We start from the raw sequence: 20,000 nt of genomic DNA, 5'->3' as shown, positions 1-20,000 counted from the left end.
TTGCAAATAGTGGAATGAAGTGTGCATGGGACATAAAAAGTATACAGAAGAGTATACAAATATACAAGAAGACACAAATTAAAACTTTTGCCAGGAGTAGTCTATATTATATAAAGATGTTAACTTCACAGCCTTTTTGTTGTTGGATTTAGTACATCATAGATAATGCTAATCCAACACATCTTTGTAGTAGAGTCCACGTTGGTTTCATATTCAGACTTGACACGCATGAACACTGAAGTGGGAAGAACGACTTCACAACTCTGGAAATGGGATCATCAGATGAGCATGTGAATGCACCGTGAGCTGCTGGTTGTAGATGTCACTAAAACTTACACACTGAACCTTTAATTGAACACATTTGGTTTCTCCTCTCATAAGTAGTCAGACCGGGTCTTAACAGGGCCGAGTAGAATCTCTTGTACAGTTGTCCACTGTCTGAGTCGTGGCGCGTCCGGGCAGGGTCGAGTAGAGCTGAACGTAGTTCGCTGCTGTTTTGAATGCTTTTATCGAGATTGTTGCACAAACAATCTTGATTCCAGGATAAGAATTATGGCTGAACAAAGGTTTACGGTAAATTAAACCATTTTTGGTAACACTTTATTCTAAGGTTCTTATAATAATCAGTAATTAACAGTTAATTTGACATTAATGCCTTATACGAAATACGAATACGTTAAAGGACAATGAACTAATTTATTATTGCTTGTAAGACACTTACAGGGTCTTATTAAAAACTTGTTGATGGTTTATAAACTTGAATACGATGTTTATTAACATTAATTAGACTTTATAAGGGTTGATTATAGAGAAATTAAAACATTATTATTATTGTTGTACGACACTTGTAGGAATGTATTTTTCTTTTAAAATTTATGTTTATAGACAGCATATAAAATGTTTATTAAAATGATTGAGATTATATTTATTAATATATGAATTAAAACATTTATTAGTTATTACTTATAATATTATTAATATGAGCACTTACTAGAAACTTGTCAAGAATAAATGTTTAATGAATGTTTATACTAAAGCCTTATAAAGGCTAATAAATCCTTTATTATGCACTTATTAACCATTAACAGGCATTACCAGTGCACCTATGCAGCTACCTGAACTAAAGTGGGAACGGTGTCTTATTTAAATTAATAAATCATTTATTATGCACTTATTAACCATTAACAAGCATTACCAGTGCACCTATGCAGCTACCTGAACTAAAGTGGGAACGGTGTCTTATTTAAATTAATAAATCATTTATTATGCACTTATTAACCATTAACAAGCATAACCAGTGCACCTATGCAGCTACCTGAACTAAAGTGGGAACGGTGTCTTGACCTGGCTCAAAGGCCATAACAAAAAGTGGGAAAGACACACTGCCTGTCGTTCACGGTGTTTATTGTAACATAAAATAAATGCAAATAACACTTTCACATAACACATTTCATTTAATGAAACCAAAAGGTGTAGCTGCCGGCAGGGAAGATCAGAGAGAGAGAGCCAAGAATCTTGGAGGTGGAGCTTTTATCTCCGGTGGACTGGAGCTAGGTTGTCCAGACACATCACCATTGCAGTACTGATACACATACAGATTCAAGCCACACGGGGGCATCACAACAGTGTCTTATTTAAAATAATAAATCTCTTATGATGCAGCTACTGCAGCTTAAGTGGGAGCATTGTTAATGGTTAATAAGTGCGGCAGGAGGCAGAGCGGGTTGCCCGTTAATCGGAAGATCGTAGCACTATACAAATACAGAGTATTTAAATTCAGTAAAGGTTTATTAGCCTTTATAAGGCAGTAATATTCTTACAGTCTGATTACTGTCACTAAACATCCTATTAACTTTGATAAGTGGTCTATAAACTGTTGACAAGTTTCTAATAAGTGCTCATAAATATCTTATAAGCAATAATTAATGTGTTTTAGGACATTACTAACACTCATTAAGTCTCATTAATGTTAATAAACATCGTATCAAGGTCCATAACTTGTTAACACTTCTCTAATAAGAGCCTATATAATTAAGTGCCTTAAAAGCAATAATTAATGTGTTAATTGTGCTTGAATTAACACTTAAATGAATTACTTATGTTTATAAGCATCTTGTAGTCTTATAATTGTTTTATTAACTTAGCACCTTAAATTAATTAATTGTTAACCTGTTTTAATTTTCTATTTTACTTTATTTTAATTGTTATTTATTTGTGTTTAAAATGTTATGCTATGTTACTTCAGGTTTTAAGTAAAACACTTTAAATTGCCTTGTTCACGTGTGTTATACAAATAAACTGGCCTTTTAAATGTAGCATGGCACGATTTCCCATAATGATTATCTATATTTATTGAGTGAGAGAAAATAAAAACTCACAATATCTCAACAGCTGGTTGCTGGTTGGGAGCAAGGGCCCTGCAGTCGATCGAAATCTAAAAGAAACTCTCTCAACTACAAGTTTTCAACTTGTAAAAGTTTTTGACTTGTACCTGGCTGCAGGCTGGCTTTGGTCAGATGCTCACATTTAGGGACCGTATTTTGAGACAGTGCGAGTACTTTTTACAGCTACTTGCACATGAGCGGCCTGCAAATTTACATGTCGAAAACATGGTTAAAAAATGAGGTGGGAGCAAGTCTGCACCGGGGGATTACCCGGCGGCCTAAGGGCCGTTTGGCCTGCTGTTAATTTTCAACTTGACCAGCGGCAGCACTAATACAGCAGGCCTTTTTATATACAGCAAGCAGGAGAATCAACGCATCCACCGTGTCAGCAGCTCTCCCTCTGATTCTGTCGGTGTGAAGAATATTTTCAGCTAGGGGCCAAGTGCTCCTTGTAAAAACAGTTAGTCTGGAGCCCTGAGGGGGAAATTAGATAGAGAGACTTGGGCTGTAATCAGAACCACCTAATGCTACCGGGCGACTGCAGTATGTATTTTATACTGCGTACTACATTTAGGACAAAACAGTAGGACTGCTAGTATAATCGCGGTCTGCTATACAGACAAAAACTGTTTTTTATACCAAACTCTAAACATGTTTATCAGTCCCTCCAGGATTTTGTTGGCCTTTTTTGTGATTGTTGCGTCCTAAAACACCTGATTTTGTGGCGGCTTTTCTAAAAAATTGCGATGAATGTTTAGTTTTTTTGGGCCGTTTTTTCAGATTAATTTGAGGGAATAATTGAAAACTTTAGATTTATAGTTGAATCATTAAATCAGTCCCTCCGGGAATTCAAGGGCAGTGATCAGTTAACCTTTAGAAAATTGATTGCTGACATTTGTGACTTGATTTACAATCAGTCCACATGGTTATGCATCTCCTGCCACCGCCACCGCCACCCTTTGTCATGATGCAGAGTCGAAGAGATGGATGTGTCACCGGGGTGAGTGCGTGTGAGAGAGAGATTTGGAGCTGCGTATGGTCACGCGTTTTTTTATACGTTAGTGGTGAATGGCTACCGGTGCGGGAAGTCTGGGGGTAGGTGTTCCTTTATAAGGAGACGGGAGAAACCCAGCAGAGGGGCAGAACGCGGGAGCAAGCAAGTATTGAACCGAGGGACCAAGAACGGCAGCAGCATCAAAGGAGGCAAGCCAGAGCGACGCGGTGGTCACCACAGACGACGTAAGGCGGAGAGTCGACCGAGACGAGACAGGGACCAAGGTGGACTTCGGAAGAGAGTCAACCGCACTGCAGAGTAACCCTTTAGGTAGACTCAGTGCCCCGGAGCCAAGACTAGACGCCTCAGAGTAGCTGGAGCAAGAAGCGGCCTTTATGGAAGTGCGTGGGGGAGGACGCCATCGGAGACACGAGGAGGGGTCAGAATTTGTTCCCCCCTCCTTCCCTGTAAGTAGCTCTCCCACGCCTCTTTGTTTGCGACTATCTACCGTCCCCAGTGAATAACCTGCCACTTTAGTTGTGTTTTTTAACTTGTAGTATTTGGAGGAGCAAGCCAGTACGCTCCTGATTCCGGTCCTAATTTTAAAGTCCATTTTATATATATATATCATGGTGTCATGCCACGAACATCAATAGTTTTGCTTGGGTGTGGGGTTTGGGGGTTTGATTTGTTTGCACCTGTGATTTAGTTGTTTATTTGCATGAACATTTTTGTTTAAAGTTTTTTTTTTTTTTTTTAATATATAACTGAATTAACCCTAGCGGAACTATTGTGGGGAACTTTGTGACTGCCAAGCATCCTCCCAGATAGCAAGACTGCATTGAATAAATATTGATTTTCCATCTGAATCATCAGAATGGTTGAGATTGAAATCTCAACCCTAAATAAATGTTGAATCAATATTGCAGTACTGATGAAAAACGACCATGTATGAGCCGGACATTGGAATAATATTGATTTATAGTTGCCCCGATTATACTTGATTAAGCATTGATTTGTAGTTGACTGGGTAACAACAACAACAGCAATGTTGAAAAATCATCTATTTATGGTTGACCGAGAAATAATGTATGATTGAAAAGTCAATGCAGCATTATTGACCAGGAGACCATCGCGTGGTGGATCAATGTTCCTGAACCCCTCACATCTCACAAGTCCACATCAAGTAAGCACATATTTATTTATCTAACGTTTAATTGTACCAAATTTGTAGACATTTATTGTTTATTGACATTGTCTAACATTATATGCAGTCATAGACTATATACAAGTGTTTCAATACCATTTTATACTGACAAATAGCACAATATCCAAGCTCCATCGTATTAGGATAAGTTACTTCGCTAGTATAAATGCTAACTTTATCACCAGAGGATAATATCCTGTACAGGACTGTAAATTATGTTAAACTGTATTTTATCTTTGCTCAGATTTCGACTGCTTTGCGAAATATATGCTCATGCTCGTAACTGATCCTAGCTAATGCCCCTGTCATTTAACTTTAAATAAGCCAGCTAACTTGATACATCTGTCAGTCTTCTACAACTTTCATCCTCCAGATTGAAGCCAGCCAGGCAGTCTACATCTACAATAAACTACCAAATTGGTTACATTAGTGAATTCAAGGAGAGAGAGAGAGACCGAGAGACCGAGGGAGAGAGAGACCGAGAGACCGAGGGAGAGAGAGACCGAGAGACCGAGGGAGAGAGAGACCGAGAGAGACTGACCGAGAGAGAGACCAATTCAGCCCGACTGACATTGTTCATCTTCACCTCCTTTTCACTACCAAATGTTGTTTTGTTTGTATTTTTTCTGTTATAGATGCCCTGACTGAACCAATGGGGACAGAAGTCTTTGGCTTTGCCCAGGCAGCACAAAAATGTCTTCCAATGCTCCAGACCTGATGGGTGGACAGAACAGGAGTAGTGAAGAATTATTTTTTTTCCATAAATAAACTTATATTTTTTAACTGAATAAATTGTCTGTTGTCATTTATTCATTTTTAATATATTAGTCTATTTTCTGTGGTTTGATATTGGTTGAAATAACATTGAAGTCATGTTGATTTTTAGTTATGACGTTTCAGTATTAAAAAAAACGGGTGCAAAATGTTGATTCAACATCAGAGTCTGATGTTGATTTGATTAAATTAGCGTTGAGAGCAGAATGCTGATTCAACACAGTTTCAATAATGTTTGCTATCTGGGCTGTCACCTAGGTTACTGCTGACCACTACTGAGAGCAGGAACGAGCAGCGAGAGCAGTGGGCGATGGACTGGAAACTGGGATTTTAAAGACCAACTACTGAGGACTGGACGGATTAAGGCTTGCCCAGTGACTTTTACAGGTTTTATTATAAACTCTTACTATTTTTAGGTCTTTTTATAAAGGGACTTTTTTGGTTCATTGTTTTATTTTTTTTAATAAAGGCATTGGTTTTATAAACTTGTCTACTTGTCTGAGCCTCGTCGTGTTTTGTTGCAGAACCTTACCTAAATTAAGTTTAAATTTTTTATTTTTTTTTAACTAGCCGCCCGCGAACGAGTCGGTCACAGATGCATCAGATTATTGTGTTGCCTATGCAATGGGATACATCTTACAGTGAAGTTTAATAAATAACCACAGTAAACAGATTCTGTAGAAAATAAGATGTAAGCTCTGTGGTGTGTCCACTCAATATTTACATCTATTTCCTTTAATACCAATAAAACAATACGTGAAATAAGTGATTCAGTTTACTCTGACAGGAGAGACGATCAGAGGGGCAGAGTTTTTACCACAATCATTCAGACCTGGGTTGAAGAATGGGAAGAGTTTCTTAGTGAAGTGGCAGCCAGTAAAGGAGTAGATCAGAGCTGCAGCATCTGCATCATAAAAAGAGACCAGACCCTCCTCATAATCCACATAAACCCCCACCTTCTGAGGCCGAGACTTCAGAGACAGAAGGACTGAAGGTCCAGCAAGAGCTCTGTACTCGTTTCCATTTTTCAACCATAAACTCCAGTAACCCCTGTGATGGCTTAGTTTGATGTCTTTCTTTCTTTTGATCGACTCTCTGGCCACTCCTAACTTCCAGCCAGTCTTGTCTTTTACCTGAACCTCAAAGTAAAATCTGCCTGAAGAGAAACTCTGCTTAGTTAAAACACAAGTTTTAACAGAAAATCTCTCTGGATTGTCTGGGAGAACCTTCCACACGTCACCATGATACACTTGTTTCCCATCAACAGACAGGATGAGTTTCGGATGTGCTGTATTAGGATCAAGAGTCACGTCCACTGCAAACCGCTGGACCCTCGTCAGCTCAAGCAGCTTCTTGATCTCTTTACTGAGTTTCTCCTCCAGCTGAGCCGCAGCTCTCACCACAGTCCCCTCATATGATGGTGGACAGACGCTGACCTCTGTCCAGTCCTTGGTGGGTGGATGGTGGATGTTCAGGGACTGGACACTCTGGAGAAGATGGAGGTGGTCTTCAGAGCGTGAGAGCTGCTCCACCTCAGTCCTTCTCTTCATCAGCTCAGAGATTTCCTGTTCCAGCTCTGTGATGAAGCCTTCAGCCTGTTTCTCTGCTGTTCTCTGCTTCTCTTCGATGGTGTCGATGAGCTCCTTCAGGCCTCTCTCAACAGACTCCTTCAGAGAAGTGAAGATCTGAACACCTTCTGCTTTCTCTCTGCCTGCCTCTTTCTCACTGAGGCCAACCGACTGTTTGATCTCCAGAATCTTCTGTCCTCTCTGCTGGATCATCTGCTGAATTTCAGCCTCTGTCTTCCCCAGATCGGCCTTCTTTCCTTCATATCCTTCCTTCATTGGAACAACATCGTGCATCTTGTGGTCTAAAACAGTGCAGAGCATGCAGACACACGTCTGGTCGGTCTTACAGAACAGCTCCAGAGGTTTATCGTGCTTCGTACACATCCTGTCTTCCAGGTTCTCCGCAGGGTCGATCAGCTGATGTCTTTTCAGGCCTGAAGCTGTCAGATGAGGCTCCAGGTGAGTCTCACAGTAGGAGACCAGACACACCAGGCAGGACTTCAGGGCCTTCAGTCTGGTTCCAGTGCAGACGTCACAGGGAACCTCTCCTGGTTTGGCAGCTTGTGTCTCTGAGCTCCTGCTGCTGCTGCTGCTGGCTTCCTGCTGAGCTGACTTGAACTGAGCAGCCATCTCAGAGAACAAAGTGTTGACGTGCAGCTCAGGTCTTGTGTTGAAAACCATTTTACACATTGGACACAGGTACTGGTCTTTAGTATCCCAGTGCACATTGATGCAGGTTTTACAGAAGTTGTGTCCACATGATGTGCTGACAGGATCAGTGAACACATCCAGACAGATGGAGCACAGGAACTGATCTTCAGATCGCAGATAGTTCACAGCAGCCATATCTACACATGTAGAGAGACATAAAGGAACCATTTAATCCAATATACAGTTTTAATTCTTAGTTTAAGAAGAAAGAAGTGCAGCATAAAATATTAAAGCCATTTTAAATTTTTTTTGGGCTTTGTGGGGATATTTCACCAAACTGAGCTGTGAGCAGCTGCAACCATTCAAGCCGTGTTGTTAAGCTCAAGCTGTCTACGATAAAAGAATATCACAGAAAATGTACATTTCATGTCGTGTAGACCAATTTATGTGGAAAGCTTTTATTGTGAAACAGCCAGAGGAATTCAAATGCACAATGACTGCAAGAAGCGATCAATAAACAGTAATAATATCAGGAAACAGGAGTGAAACTCAGCTCGGACACAGAGGCAGTTTAAAGCAGTCAGTGGGCTGCTGTATAGTGGATCTGTGGACAAACAGCCAGAGTTAGATTTTAAGTATGAAATGAAAAGAGTGGAACTTCCTGCCTGAGCAGAGCTGCAGGTTTGTGTTCATGCTGGTTGTTGAATCTGTAAATGTGATCAGCTGTACTCACCCGTGTTTGGCAGAGACTCCGCTGGGTTGTTGAGAAAGACCTGATGAACTCAGATTCTGAATTTCCTTTCAGAGACAAACAGAGACTCGTCTCGACGGCTGCTGCTCTGACAAAGCAAAGTTAAGTTTCATTTCCTGACGTTGAAGCACTCCTCTTTGCTCCGCCTCTCACTGCAGCTCTGTTGCTGGTTTTACTTCCTGAAACTGGCATATTTCTGGTGTGGGGCCCTCCTATTAACAATTTGCCACTGCTGCACAGAACACCGCTCTGCTCTCACTACAGTCCTCCCGTCTTTAAACAGTCTGTCTCTGTAAGAAGCCTGAATGCTCTTCTAGAACAGTCCAGTGCTGGTTTGAACAGATCTCTGCCCACTAATCAGTCTTCATGAAGTCTGATAAGTGGTGGTGAAGCAGCAACTGTTCCATTAGAGCTGCTTGTACATCTCCGGTCTAAAGACTGGTTCTGTGCTAGTCCTGGCTGACGATCCAGCATCTACTCTACTGATAAACAAACAAGTAATTTATAGATAACAATACTTGCTAGATGTTAGTGTCACCACCTCAATTCAAACTGCGTCCTACAGGTCTTTGTAAATCTGCTGATTCAGCATTACTCACCAACCCAGGTGCCAACAGCAAGAAGTAAGGAAAACTTCTGTACATACATCGCCCTGAAGGCCAATTAATAGTTCTGCATCAAATCTATGACAAAACATTCTCACACTCAATTTGTCACGTATGTACGCATGATCAGCTGTCAGTTTGTAACGCACTGTTTGAAGCCCTGTAGTGTCACTTTTGAACACTAGGGGTAGGTACAGGACATTTAACAGAAAAGTCTGAGTAAGGAGGTGGCTGGTGTGGATAATGGGTCAGAAACTGGACTTTCACCCAGGAGACTGGTGGTCGTTTCCCATGTGAAACAAAAAGTCAACATTAAATGTTTTTATTGAAGTTAAGATAATATTAATGACTCATTTATCCAAAGCTATTTATAACTGCTATACTATATGTCAGAGGTCACACACCCCTGCCACAATGGGATGATGGCGCAGTGGATAAGACACACGCCTTTGGAGTGAGATGAGCCACGTTCAAATCCATTGTGAGACACCATTGTGTCCCTTAGCAAGACACTTTACCCCTAGTTGCTCCAGAGGCGTGCGACCTCTGATATCAATTTGTGAGTCGCTTTGGATAAAAGTGTCAGCTAAATGAATAAATGTAAATTTCACAACATTTAGAATTTCTTTTTATTTGAAAGTGTAACCGGACGTTACTACTACACTAAAGGGTGCCTCCCCAGGGTGTTAAAAACCTGTGCCTACGGGTCTTGACAAAGCGTCCATATGTGACGTTTGGAAGAGAGAATGTGTTGCGGCAACGCAGCCCACAACAACTGTGGTCAACTGGTCAGCGTGGTAGCATTGCATCCATTTGCATTCATGTTGTTCTTCAAAGACAAAACAGAACAACAGCAACAACTACTAACAAACTTGCAGTCAGTCCAACATGCTTGTTTCTTTCATCAAGGTTTCCGTGGTCCTTGTTTCCTTGATCCTTGTTTCCTTGGTCCTTGTTTCCTTGATCCTTGTTTCTTTGGTCCTTGGTTCCTTTGTCCTTGTTTCCTTGGTCCATGTTTCCTTGGTCCATGTTTCCTTGGTCCTTGTTTCCTTGGTCCTTGTTTCCTTTGTACTTGTTTCCTTTGTACTTTTTTCCTTGGTCCGTGTTTCCTTTGTACTTGTTTCCTTGCTCCTTGTTTCCTCCAGCTGAGATGTTTCCAGCTGTGAGAGAGCAGAAACAGGTGTAGAATCTATTTCCTCTTCAAAATCCTGTCAGACATGATCTACTGCACTTCGGTCACATGACTTAAATCGCAACAATAACTTCTAACAACCTCAAACACGTTCTGCATCTGATTCTCTACAAACTCACCTGAGCCTGAAACCGTCAGCCTGATGATGCCGATGAGTTCAGGTTTGTTTTTCTTCCCAACCCGACACTCGTATGTTCCAGAGTCGTTGACGGTGACGTTCTTCAGAACAACAGAAGCGTCTCCGTCCTTCATGTCTGGATCTCTCAGCTCCACTCGACCCACGTAAGAAGGATGCTGGTAGTTCATGTGGAGACCGTCTCTGAGGAAGAAGACGTAGCCATCAGCCTTCAGGTCCGGTCTGCTCCACGCTATCAGTGAGATGGGACCACCTGTGGGAGCCTTACAGAGAAGAGAGACGTCCTGTCCAGGTTTCACTGTCACCTCCTGTGGGTCTGAACACAAACAGAGAAAACCAAGAATCCCAAGTTTAACTGCTGAAGAAGAAGTCTGGACATGTTCTACAATGGTTGTTAAGGGAACTGGATGAGTCGGACTCTCTGAGTTCTTCTATGTTTTTGTAGCGACCTGTGATGAGGACATCAATATTTTAATACTCTGTTTCTCCGTTAGTCTCACGCGATCGACGGCTAACTTTACACCCACAATGCATTCTGAACTTACATCATCGGCTCATCACAATCTAAGTTGGTGTGTTTGCCAAATGGCCCTACACAGCCATGCCTGCCATTTCATCACTTTGCCCACTATATGGGTTTTTAGTCCTCAGGCTCTGGGATGGAGTGTCAGACACTTTACAGAATGTGATGCTTTTGAGTGAAGTTTGTGATATCAGGCTGTATAAAAAGATTACTGAACGTTACATCGCATCACAACGCCTGCACATGGCAACTGGTCGGAGCTAGTTCAAGACCTTTATTTGTCCCCGAGGGGCAATTAGTTTTACTGCAGTAGCAAAGAAGTTGACACACAGAACATAGCAACAAAGACGACAACATTGATTAAAAATACAGGGTCAGACCAATGGGTAAATAAATACCACAACATTAATAGTTTAAGTTCAAGTGAGCCTTCTGTGCAGACGTTACCTATTCTTTACAGAGTTAAGCAGAGAGATGGCCGAGGGTACGAAGGAGAATTTATACTGATATGTTTTGGCTGGTGGTTGACTGAAGCGGGAACCAGAAGGCAGCATCTTAAATTCTGCATGCAAGGGGTGAGAACTATCAGACATGATGGATTCTGCCTTTTTAAGCACGTCTATTGTTCAGTTCAGTTAGTTTTATCTGCTGAATCCCAGTGATTTTGCTGCTAACTTTATTTACCATTGCTAATGTGTTTTTCCGTTTTAAACTAAGACAAGCGTACCAGCAAATACATGAAAAAGTAAAGTAGGACTCAATAAAAGATTTATAAAACCTGAAAAGACCTTGCAGGTCTATTTCAAGTACTGTTTAATAACGATGGTTCATCAGTGGTGATACATGATTCGAACATGCACAGCACCGGTGGGGCTGGAGCTCCATCTCTCTGCCACTAGGCCACACACGCCTACACACTACGCCTACACATGACCCCACTTCTTTAAGGGTAATTTTGGATTTATTCAACCATTTATTAAAAGCCTTTTTCTTTTCACATTTTTATTTACAGCATTATATGGTTAATTGTATGTTGCAACAGGCTGTATATTAACTTTCTGGGAGAAAATCTGTAGTTCTATGTAAAATCAGACGCACTCCAATATCACCAAAATGGAATGAACGTTGTTTTGCTGTTAGGGTCAGCCCTACTACACACACACATACACACACGGTAGTAAAAGATAAACAAACCGACACACACACACACACACTCAGAGCTCACCTCCACAGGCTGCAACCAGAAACAAGATAATCCCCACAACTCTGAAAACTGAAGCTGCCATGAGAGCTGCTGCTGATGCTGGAGCCGGCGTTCCTCACTGACTGCTGCTTCCTGCACTCCTGTCCCTGGAGGGGGGTGAATTCCTTGTGCTGCATTTAAGCACTGTATGACATTCGACTACCATCTGAAAATTAGGCTCCAACAACAGGGAATGTAAATGTGAAGAGATTTTTATCACCTTAGAATGAGGATTTATGTGAGGATTTTCAGTCAGGATTTAGAGTGCATCATAGCACAGAGACATTACTGGTGAAAATAACTAATGACCTCCAAATTGCATCAGACAAAGGACTTAGCGCTGCATTTGATGCAATTGACCATCATATCCTATTACAGAGACTGGAACATTTAATTGCCATTAAGGGAACCACTCTAAGCTGGTTTAAGTCCTATTTATAATATATATAATATCCTTTAACTCTCACATTAAGCAAATTCAAAATTGTAGAATTCAGTAGGAAAACCTGTAATTATAACCCTTTTATTCTGCCTTTATAAGAGGGCTTAACGGAGTTCAGCCATTGAAACAGGTAAATCCAGAGCCCTGATCTGTTCATCCTCTAACCTTGGCAACCTTAGAAATACATTGATGTTTTCGATTAGGAGTCAGATTCCTTGCTGAGTCCTTTAAGGAGGAAATAGTTATTTTGTCTTTATTCAATTTTAATTGGTTGGCTAAGAATCTGCTGGATTTACCGTTCCTTCTGGTTGAAGTGTTTAGTCTTCATGACGATGGGCCTGGGCCTCTGATTATCTGGTGTCCAGAAGAAGACACTTTTATCCAAAGCGACTTACAACTGCTATACATGTCAGAGGTCGCACGCCTCTGGAGCAACGAGGGGTTAAGTGTCTTGCTCAGGGACACATTGGTGGATGTCTCACAGTGGGATTCAAACCCAGGTCTCCCACACCAAAGGCAAGCATCTTATCTATGCACCAACACCACCACTTTTTGTGCTGTGTCAGCCACCGTAGCTGTCCTGCGCTCTTTGAAAGGTTAGGGGCAGTGGTAGACTGGATAGATGGTTTCAATTCACAAACGTCACAAACTGGATGCCATTAAATCTTACACACTGAACTTTTAACAGAGGAGGGGGTCTACGGCATCACTTATCCCCCGACTTACAATGCTGTCCTTTCACTACCTCTCAGGAAACTTACCAAACGATCACTTCAGATGAGGATAACAACAATGGTCGGTCAGACAAACCATAACGACTGTCATTAGAACAGCCAGGAGCACTAACGAACCAGCGGTATTGAACATCTTGGCAGACGACCCCACAGAGGTCAAATAGTAGAGTTTCCCTATACCAATTATTTATGAAGAAGGGGCAAAAACCTCTCCTGGTATCTTCAACCATGTCCAGCTGCCCTTGATTTGAACCTTTTTTGGATGACTGAGAACCTTCACACACATTTCAGCCACAAACCTTCATGGATCAAAACGTGTTTACAATCAATCACTTAATCAACATTACATTACTTGAGTATTTCCATTTTGTGGTACTTTATACTTCTACTACATCTCAGAGGCAAATGTACTTTTTACTGAACTACTTTTACTTTTTAGTTTCAAATTGTATATGAACACATATTTAGCAACAAAGAGAGGAAAAACACTAACGGTGTATTGATGACTGCAGTTACATGTATGCGGAAACCCAGCAGCATATTGTTGTCAGTTTTAACATAACATCCAACATGTAACAGATTAAACAGTCGCAGTTAAAACTGATTTCTTTACAGTATGTGAGTAAAATTCTAATTCTCATTTCTTGTAAAGGCCCCAAAGCAGTCTAAAGTTGCTATTTAATCCTGTAATAGGCACTTTTGCATTGTTATTAATGTACATTTATTTGTTATGTTTATTATAATATAATACAATTCATCACATCTTTGGATGTAGAAAAGTAGAATCAATATACTAGAAGGTTACAGAAATCCAGCATGCAATCTGACTCTACTGCTGCATGATGTCCACATACTTACAAAAACTAAATTATAATCAAATTTTTAATCTATAAAACATAAAAAACTATTTTTTTTGATTGACCTCCTTGAATAACTTGAAAGAGCCCAACCCTTTCCTTCGAATGTAAATGCAGCAGGCTTTTACTTTTTCAGTTTGGCACGTATCAGTTTCACCAGAACAAAGATTTCAGGATTCACAGTTACACTTTTACTGTTTGTACACGTGTGCACTGTGATACAGAAAAGAGAAAGACAAGATGTCTGACAGCACTGCAGAAAGAATGACACGCTAGAAATGTAAACAAGGAAAACATCTCTAGGCCGGCGTTCCTCTCTGTTGGGTCACAGATTCTTATCCACATCCCATCAGATGTCATCAATCTTACCAGAAAGTACTAATTACCACAAAGACGTGGTAAGTGGTACTTTATAAATCTGCAGATTTGGCAGTACTCATCAACACAGGCGCTAACAAAAAAGGAAGTAAGGCAAACTACATACGTCCTTATTTTAGACCTGGGGTATGAACTACTGGGTACACTTGTGTTTTTACTTTGGAGCACGCAGAAGTCCAGGAGAAACAGTCAGAAACATCTGCAGGCCTGTAGAGTGGGGATCACCTCTGGTCTGGTTTTGTCCACTTCCTGTTTGTCTCTTTACTTCCGGTCACTATTGCTGGCTGTGGGAACAGCGGCTGTCCTGATTGGTTCACACCCTGAAGGCCAATTTATAGTTGTGCATCAGATTTATGGAGGAGGTATGCTATAGCGTACACTGTCAACACAATCTGCACTCCCATGTCGTCACATGCGTATGCACGGTCAAGACTCGTCAGTTTCTAACACACCTGGTCTTAAATTGGGAATATTTTGTGGCTTCTTTGCTCTTCTTTGTAGTTCAGACTTACTGAACTACATTACAGTTTAAAATTGACATGGAAATTAAACCAGTGGTTTCCAAACCATTTGGTTCGTGTCTGTTGTTGTGTTTCAGACGTAGAAACTCAAATGTTTTAAATAACTGTTGAAATGATCCAGTAGCTCTCGTTCTTCTGTCCTCTCCCATTAATCACCTCTGATTTATCTTGGGACCCTTTGGAGTGGCCCGACTCACTGTAAAAATTCGTTCAGTGCTATTGTCCTTATAACTTAATTTTAAAAACTATATTTATTCCAATAAATTAACTTATTTTTCTTTCTTTGTTTTTTGAGTTTTCAAAAAGTAAAAAAGTGTGAATATTTTCGTAACTTAATATTTTCTATAATAAAATTAATTTAATTGGACTTCACCATAAATTGATTTTACAAAACTCATTTTAAGAGTTTATATCAGACGTATCCTTCTGGACGTATCAGACGTAAAAAGACACGACCCGCCCACTACCTGCAGCAACAGAAGAACAAGCCCGGGCAAATCCTTCATGTTAAAAGTGAGATTTTACCCTAATTAACGTCTTTGTGCTGCACAATCGCTCTGTCGAAGAGCGCCAATTTCGAATGTGCTCTAACGTTAACGTGACCTCAAACAGTTTGTTAACTTGAGCCACTAAATTACTGTATTAATCTAACGTTACGTGTGTGTGCGCGTTGTATAAGTAATGTTGACTTTGTGTGATAGTTTAATGTTTCAGAGGTGTTTGTAACTTCTTCAAAAACATTGAGTCCACTGCCAACGCTGTCGAAGCTACGACAGACACACGTAGCCACAGCTAACGTTAGCTAAGTTAAGTGATTACTGATTATCGTCGGTTGGAGATGAATGTTAATGTGCAGCAGTTACTTTGGCGAGTACACAATCTGACCAAAACCACATTGATGAGGGAGCAAACATTTGCAACTATGAGTGTGGGCACTGTTAGCTAAGGTGGATTAGCACATAGCCTGAAATACACCCACACCGCCCGCGGTTAACACACCTCAACGGTGGTGCTCAAGGTGCAGGCCCATTTCTCCTCATCCAGCGTGCTTTACACGTGTTTGTCTTAACAGGAAAACTTTGTTTTTGACTGTGGCACATTCACACATCTCACACCAACACACTTTGCAGTCATTCCAGTTGTTCCACTAATATTTTGGCAAGAGAGGTTACAAGTATTTTAGGCTATCTAACCTAACAATTAGTCAATTGTGATGGTTAGACATGAGGTTGACGTGATGTTTCAGATTATTTTCTAAAATAAATTCTGTGATGAACTAAAGTTACCCATTCTTGTCTTGTCCAGCAGGATAATCTTCATTTGTATTTTAAGTGCATTTTTTTATGGATTTTATCAGGCTTGTATTCAAAAGGCTAGATGTAACTAACTTTATTTATTTTTATTGACAGATGGGATGGCCCTGTAAATTGTGCAACACTGTGGTACCAGGAAAGAGTGACATTTTAAAGCATTATAGACTGCATCATGGGACTTTTGGACACAGCCATGCCTTGCCTTGTATTCATATAGATTGCCCATGTTCTTTTAAATCCTGGAGTTCCTTCCGCTCTCACCTCTCAAGATACCACCCAGAAGCTAAATCCTTCATCTCACCACAAGTAAGTCTTTCATTTACCTGCCCTTTGTGTCAAAACCCTGGATTTAACAACGAAAAGGATTTTTTTGAGCATATAGGTCACCATCTCAAGAATAACGAGACTGTTAAGTGTGTCTTCATAGAATGTGATCACCAAACAAATGTGTATGGGACGTTTGCAACACACAAACACAGAAACATACTCCATATACATCACAAGATTTCAAACCAGGGATTATTTGTGGGTTACCCGAGGAAGCACTTGATTTTGAAGCCTCTGAAGAGGATGAGGTCCACAATGATGCTAATCATGAAGGCAGTAGCACTAATGCACACTATGAAGAGGAAGATGGAAGCAGTGTAGTTGTAGAGTATATAGCATCCCTCTTGTTGAAATTAGAGAGTGTTCATAATGTTTCAGTTCGGTGCATTGATGAATTGGTTGATGATCTTCACTTCATAGCAAATTCTGCATGCATATCTTCAGTTAAAAGTATCATTGTTTCACATTTTAAGAAAAATAACCAAACCATTGATGACACTGTTGTTACATCTTTGGTGGAAGAATTGTGCAATTCCAATCCCCTAAGCTCAGCACTTAGTAGTGCTGGTCCTCTATCCTCATCGTTCAAGAGACGGAAGTATTATACAGAAAAATTTGAAGTTGTTGAGCCTGTTGAGTATGTCCTTGAACCAAATGAGAAGAGAAGTTTCCAGTATATTCCAATTCTTAAGTCTTTGATTCATATTTTGGGTAAAGAAGATCTTCGAGGAAAAAGTTCTGAGTAAAGAAAAGGACAAGCCATCTACTAAATATGAATCATATCAAGACGGTACAATCTATAAAGATAATTCTTTTTATTCTGAAGAACTAAGAATTACACTTGTACTGTACATTGATGACTTCGAAATTTGCAATCCACTGGGAACTTCAAGAAAGAAGCACAAGATTACAGCTGTATACTGGGTGTTTGGCAACATTCCACACTCATCTCGGTCAACTCTGAGCTCTGTGTACTTGGCCCTTTTATGTAAAGCAGTGGACATCAAAAGATTTGGTTATGAGGAAGTGCTTGCCCCTTTGTTAAAAGACATTGCTATCTTGGAGCGTGACGGCATCTACATTTCCTCAGTAGGACAAAATGTGAAAGGAAGTGTGTTTTGCGTTGCAGCAGACAATCTTGGGGCACATTCAATTTGTGGATTAGTGGAAAACTTTTCTGGTCCATTCATTTGCAGATTTTGTCTTGGACAGCGATCAGAATATCAGATAAAGGAGGTGAGGTCTGGTGCCTTTCCGGCTCGCACCCAAGAAGCACATGCAACTCATGTATTGACTGTCAAAGAAAACCCTGCCTTGACACATTGTTTCGGTGTTAAAAAGGCTTGTCCATTGACTGAAAATCTGAGCTATTTCCACTGTGTCACTGGCTATCCACCTGACATATTACATGACGTTTTTGAAGGGATTGTTCCCTTAGAACTGGGTCTGTGCTTCAGTGTTTTTATTTCTAAGAAATATTTCACATTTAGTGAACTTAACAGTGCTATTTCACAGTTTCCATATAAGTGGTCTGACAAAACTAACTCTCCTCAGCCAGTGCCTGCTACCTTCTCCTCAAGAAACAAGATTGGAGGAAACGCGCATGAAAATTGGTCCCTCATACGACTGTTGCCATTCATTATTGGACACAAAATACCTTTGAGTGATCCAGCCCGGCTTCTGTTGATGTCTTTAAAAGACATTGTTGAGCTTGTTGTGGGTCCAGTCCATAATGAGGAAAGCATTGCATATCTTGACTCAAAAACTTCTGAACACCGACACAGATTCCAGGAAGTGTTCCCTAATGAAGAATTAATCCCGAAGCACCACTTTTTAGAGCACTATCCTGCTTTGATAAAAGCTTTTGGACCAGTTATAGCTTTCTGGACGATGCGGTTCGAAGCAAAGCACAGCCAGTTTAAACGGATTGTAAGGCATACTGGCAACTTCAAGAACATTCTCCTGTCCCTGGCTACAAAGCACCAGCTTATGATAAGCCACAACCTGCATTCCACAACAGTTTTGCCTGCTCTTAGTGTTGTAAGAGTAACAGTGGATGTCCTACATGTAAATGTTCAGGAGTCAATCAGGCATATATCTCATGTTCAGCTGGCTGACACAGTCACCTATCAGGGATCGAGGTACTCAAAAGGCATGATTGTGGCCTTTGGTTCTACTGCAGGTCTTCCTGATTTTGCAGTGATTCTTCAAATTGCACTTATCGAGGAAAGAGTGTATTTTATTGTGAGAACACAGATATCCTGGTTTGATGAACATTATCGCGGATATTATCTGGAGAAGACAGACCACATAACTCTCGTTGAGCAACGATGCCTTACTGATGTATATCCTCTGTCTGCCTATATTGTTGCAGGAAAGCAAATGGTGATATTGAAGCGCCACATCTGTCTCCAACATAACTCTTCTTAGAAATGGAGCAAACTGTGAGATTCCGGGTCCTCATCGATCATGAAATCAAGAAACTCACTCTCAGCAGTGGCATGCCCTCAACTGTGAATGAGTTGGTTGCAGCTGTCAAAGAACATTTTTCCATCCCCACAGATATAAGTCTTCAATACAAAGATGAGGAATTTGATGACTTCTTCACCCTAACATCTACCAATGAGCTGAAAGATAAGTGCACACTTAAAGTTGTGTATACACCGCTGGAGTTGACGCTGACCGTTGTTCCCCAGGAAAGCACCCCAGATGCCTCTGATGTCAGCTCTCTCTGTGAGTGTACGAGTCTCAGTGGGAACTCAGTGGATACCGTCATTCTGAGTCCATCCCCCTCTGAAAGGCAGAGCCCATGGCCTGCTGTGTTTCCAATTCCAACCTTCTCACACAACACTGAACTGGCCTTAAGACAAGGAAACGAGATTTATTTAAGAGATGGCACCCCTATGACATCACCAAGTATCAAATCAGACATCCTGGAGCGCCTGGCAGAGGCCATGTTTTTCTACACAGCTTACCCCAATGATGCCCAGAGATGTGCAGTGGCAGAGGCACTAGTTGCAAAGCATCCCTGCTTAAAGGAGCCCGGATCTTTTAATGGAATTTATGGGTGGCAGGTAAGCCTAAAGTATAAGTGTGGAAACTACCGGACAAAACGGAAAGCACTTGGAAGCACTGAACTCCTGATAAACTCACTGAGAAACAAGTCAAGTGATGAGCGAAAAGCTGCTAAAAATGTCAAGAAACCAAAGAGGGCAGAGGTGAATTACTTGCCCTCACACCCACATGGTGAAACAGATGACACCCTTGAGAATCTGAGACTTGACCTAATTGCTGCCCATCAGACAAAGGACTCTGTCAGGAGCACAAATGATATGATGGCCAGAACATACAGCTGGAGAAGACAGGAAGTTATTACCAAGTCTCCTGGTGTGGCAGAATT

General features: G+C 40.9%; 3 protein-coding genes across 3 annotated transcripts; 1 reads left to right on the top strand and 2 right to left on the bottom strand.

The window, feature by feature from the left end:
- Positions 1-6,032: 6,032 nt before the first annotated feature.
- On the bottom strand, positions 6,033-9,002 carry LOC123966603 (E3 ubiquitin-protein ligase TRIM39-like). Its single transcript, XM_046042744.1, has 2 exons — positions 8,312-9,002; positions 6,033-7,775 (listed from the first exon to the last, which is right to left on the bottom strand). Exon 2 carries the CDS (start codon positions 7,771-7,773, stop codon positions 6,130-6,132), a length of 1,644 nt encoding a protein of 547 aa, XP_045898700.1. The 5' UTR covers positions 7,774-7,775; positions 8,312-9,002; the 3' UTR covers positions 6,033-6,129.
- A 763-nt stretch (positions 9,003-9,765) lies between these two features.
- LOC123966602 lies at positions 9,766-12,165 on the bottom strand. The gene is made up of 3 exons (XM_046042743.1): positions 12,048-12,165; positions 10,246-10,665; positions 9,766-10,094 (listed from the first exon to the last, which is right to left on the bottom strand). Exons 1-3 carry the CDS (start codon positions 12,163-12,165, stop codon positions 9,766-9,768), a joined length of 867 nt encoding a protein of 288 aa, XP_045898699.1.
- Positions 12,166-15,699: 3,534 nt separating this feature from the next.
- LOC123966601 lies at positions 15,700-19,987 on the top strand (the record flags this gene model as incomplete). Its single annotated transcript, XM_046042742.1, has 2 exons — positions 15,700-16,579; positions 18,975-19,987. A coding segment is annotated over exon 2 (955 nt), but the record flags the coding sequence as incomplete, so codon positions are not given.
- Positions 19,988-20,000: the final 13 nt, after the last annotated feature.

This window comes from Micropterus dolomieu, unplaced genomic scaffold (assembly GCF_021292245.1).
Source record: "Micropterus dolomieu isolate WLL.071019.BEF.003 ecotype Adirondacks unplaced genomic scaffold, ASM2129224v1 contig_13785, whole genome shotgun sequence".
NCBI classification, from domain to species: Eukaryota; Metazoa; Chordata; class Actinopteri; order Centrarchiformes; family Centrarchidae; genus Micropterus; species Micropterus dolomieu.
This window is presented reverse-complemented; position numbering and strand designations above follow the sequence as displayed.

Excerpts from the sequence above, each read along its gene's own strand:
- LOC123966602 (XM_046042743.1), bottom strand. The coding sequence starts at position 12,165 with ATGCAGCACAAGGAATTCACCCCCCTCCAGGGACAGGAGTGCAGGAAG. Across the intron at positions 10,666-12,047 it reads CAGCTTCAGTTTTCAGAGTT|TTCCCTTAACAACCATTGTA; the intron begins GTGGGGATTATC and ends CGACTCATCCAG. Across the intron at positions 10,095-10,245 it reads GCTGACGGTTTCAGGCTCAG|CTGGAAACATCTCAGCTGGA; the intron begins GTGAGTTTGTAG and ends GCTCTCTCACAG.
- LOC123966603 (XM_046042744.1), bottom strand. The coding sequence starts at position 7,773 with ATGGCTGCTGTGAACTATCTGCGATCTGAAGATCAGTTCCTGTGCTCC.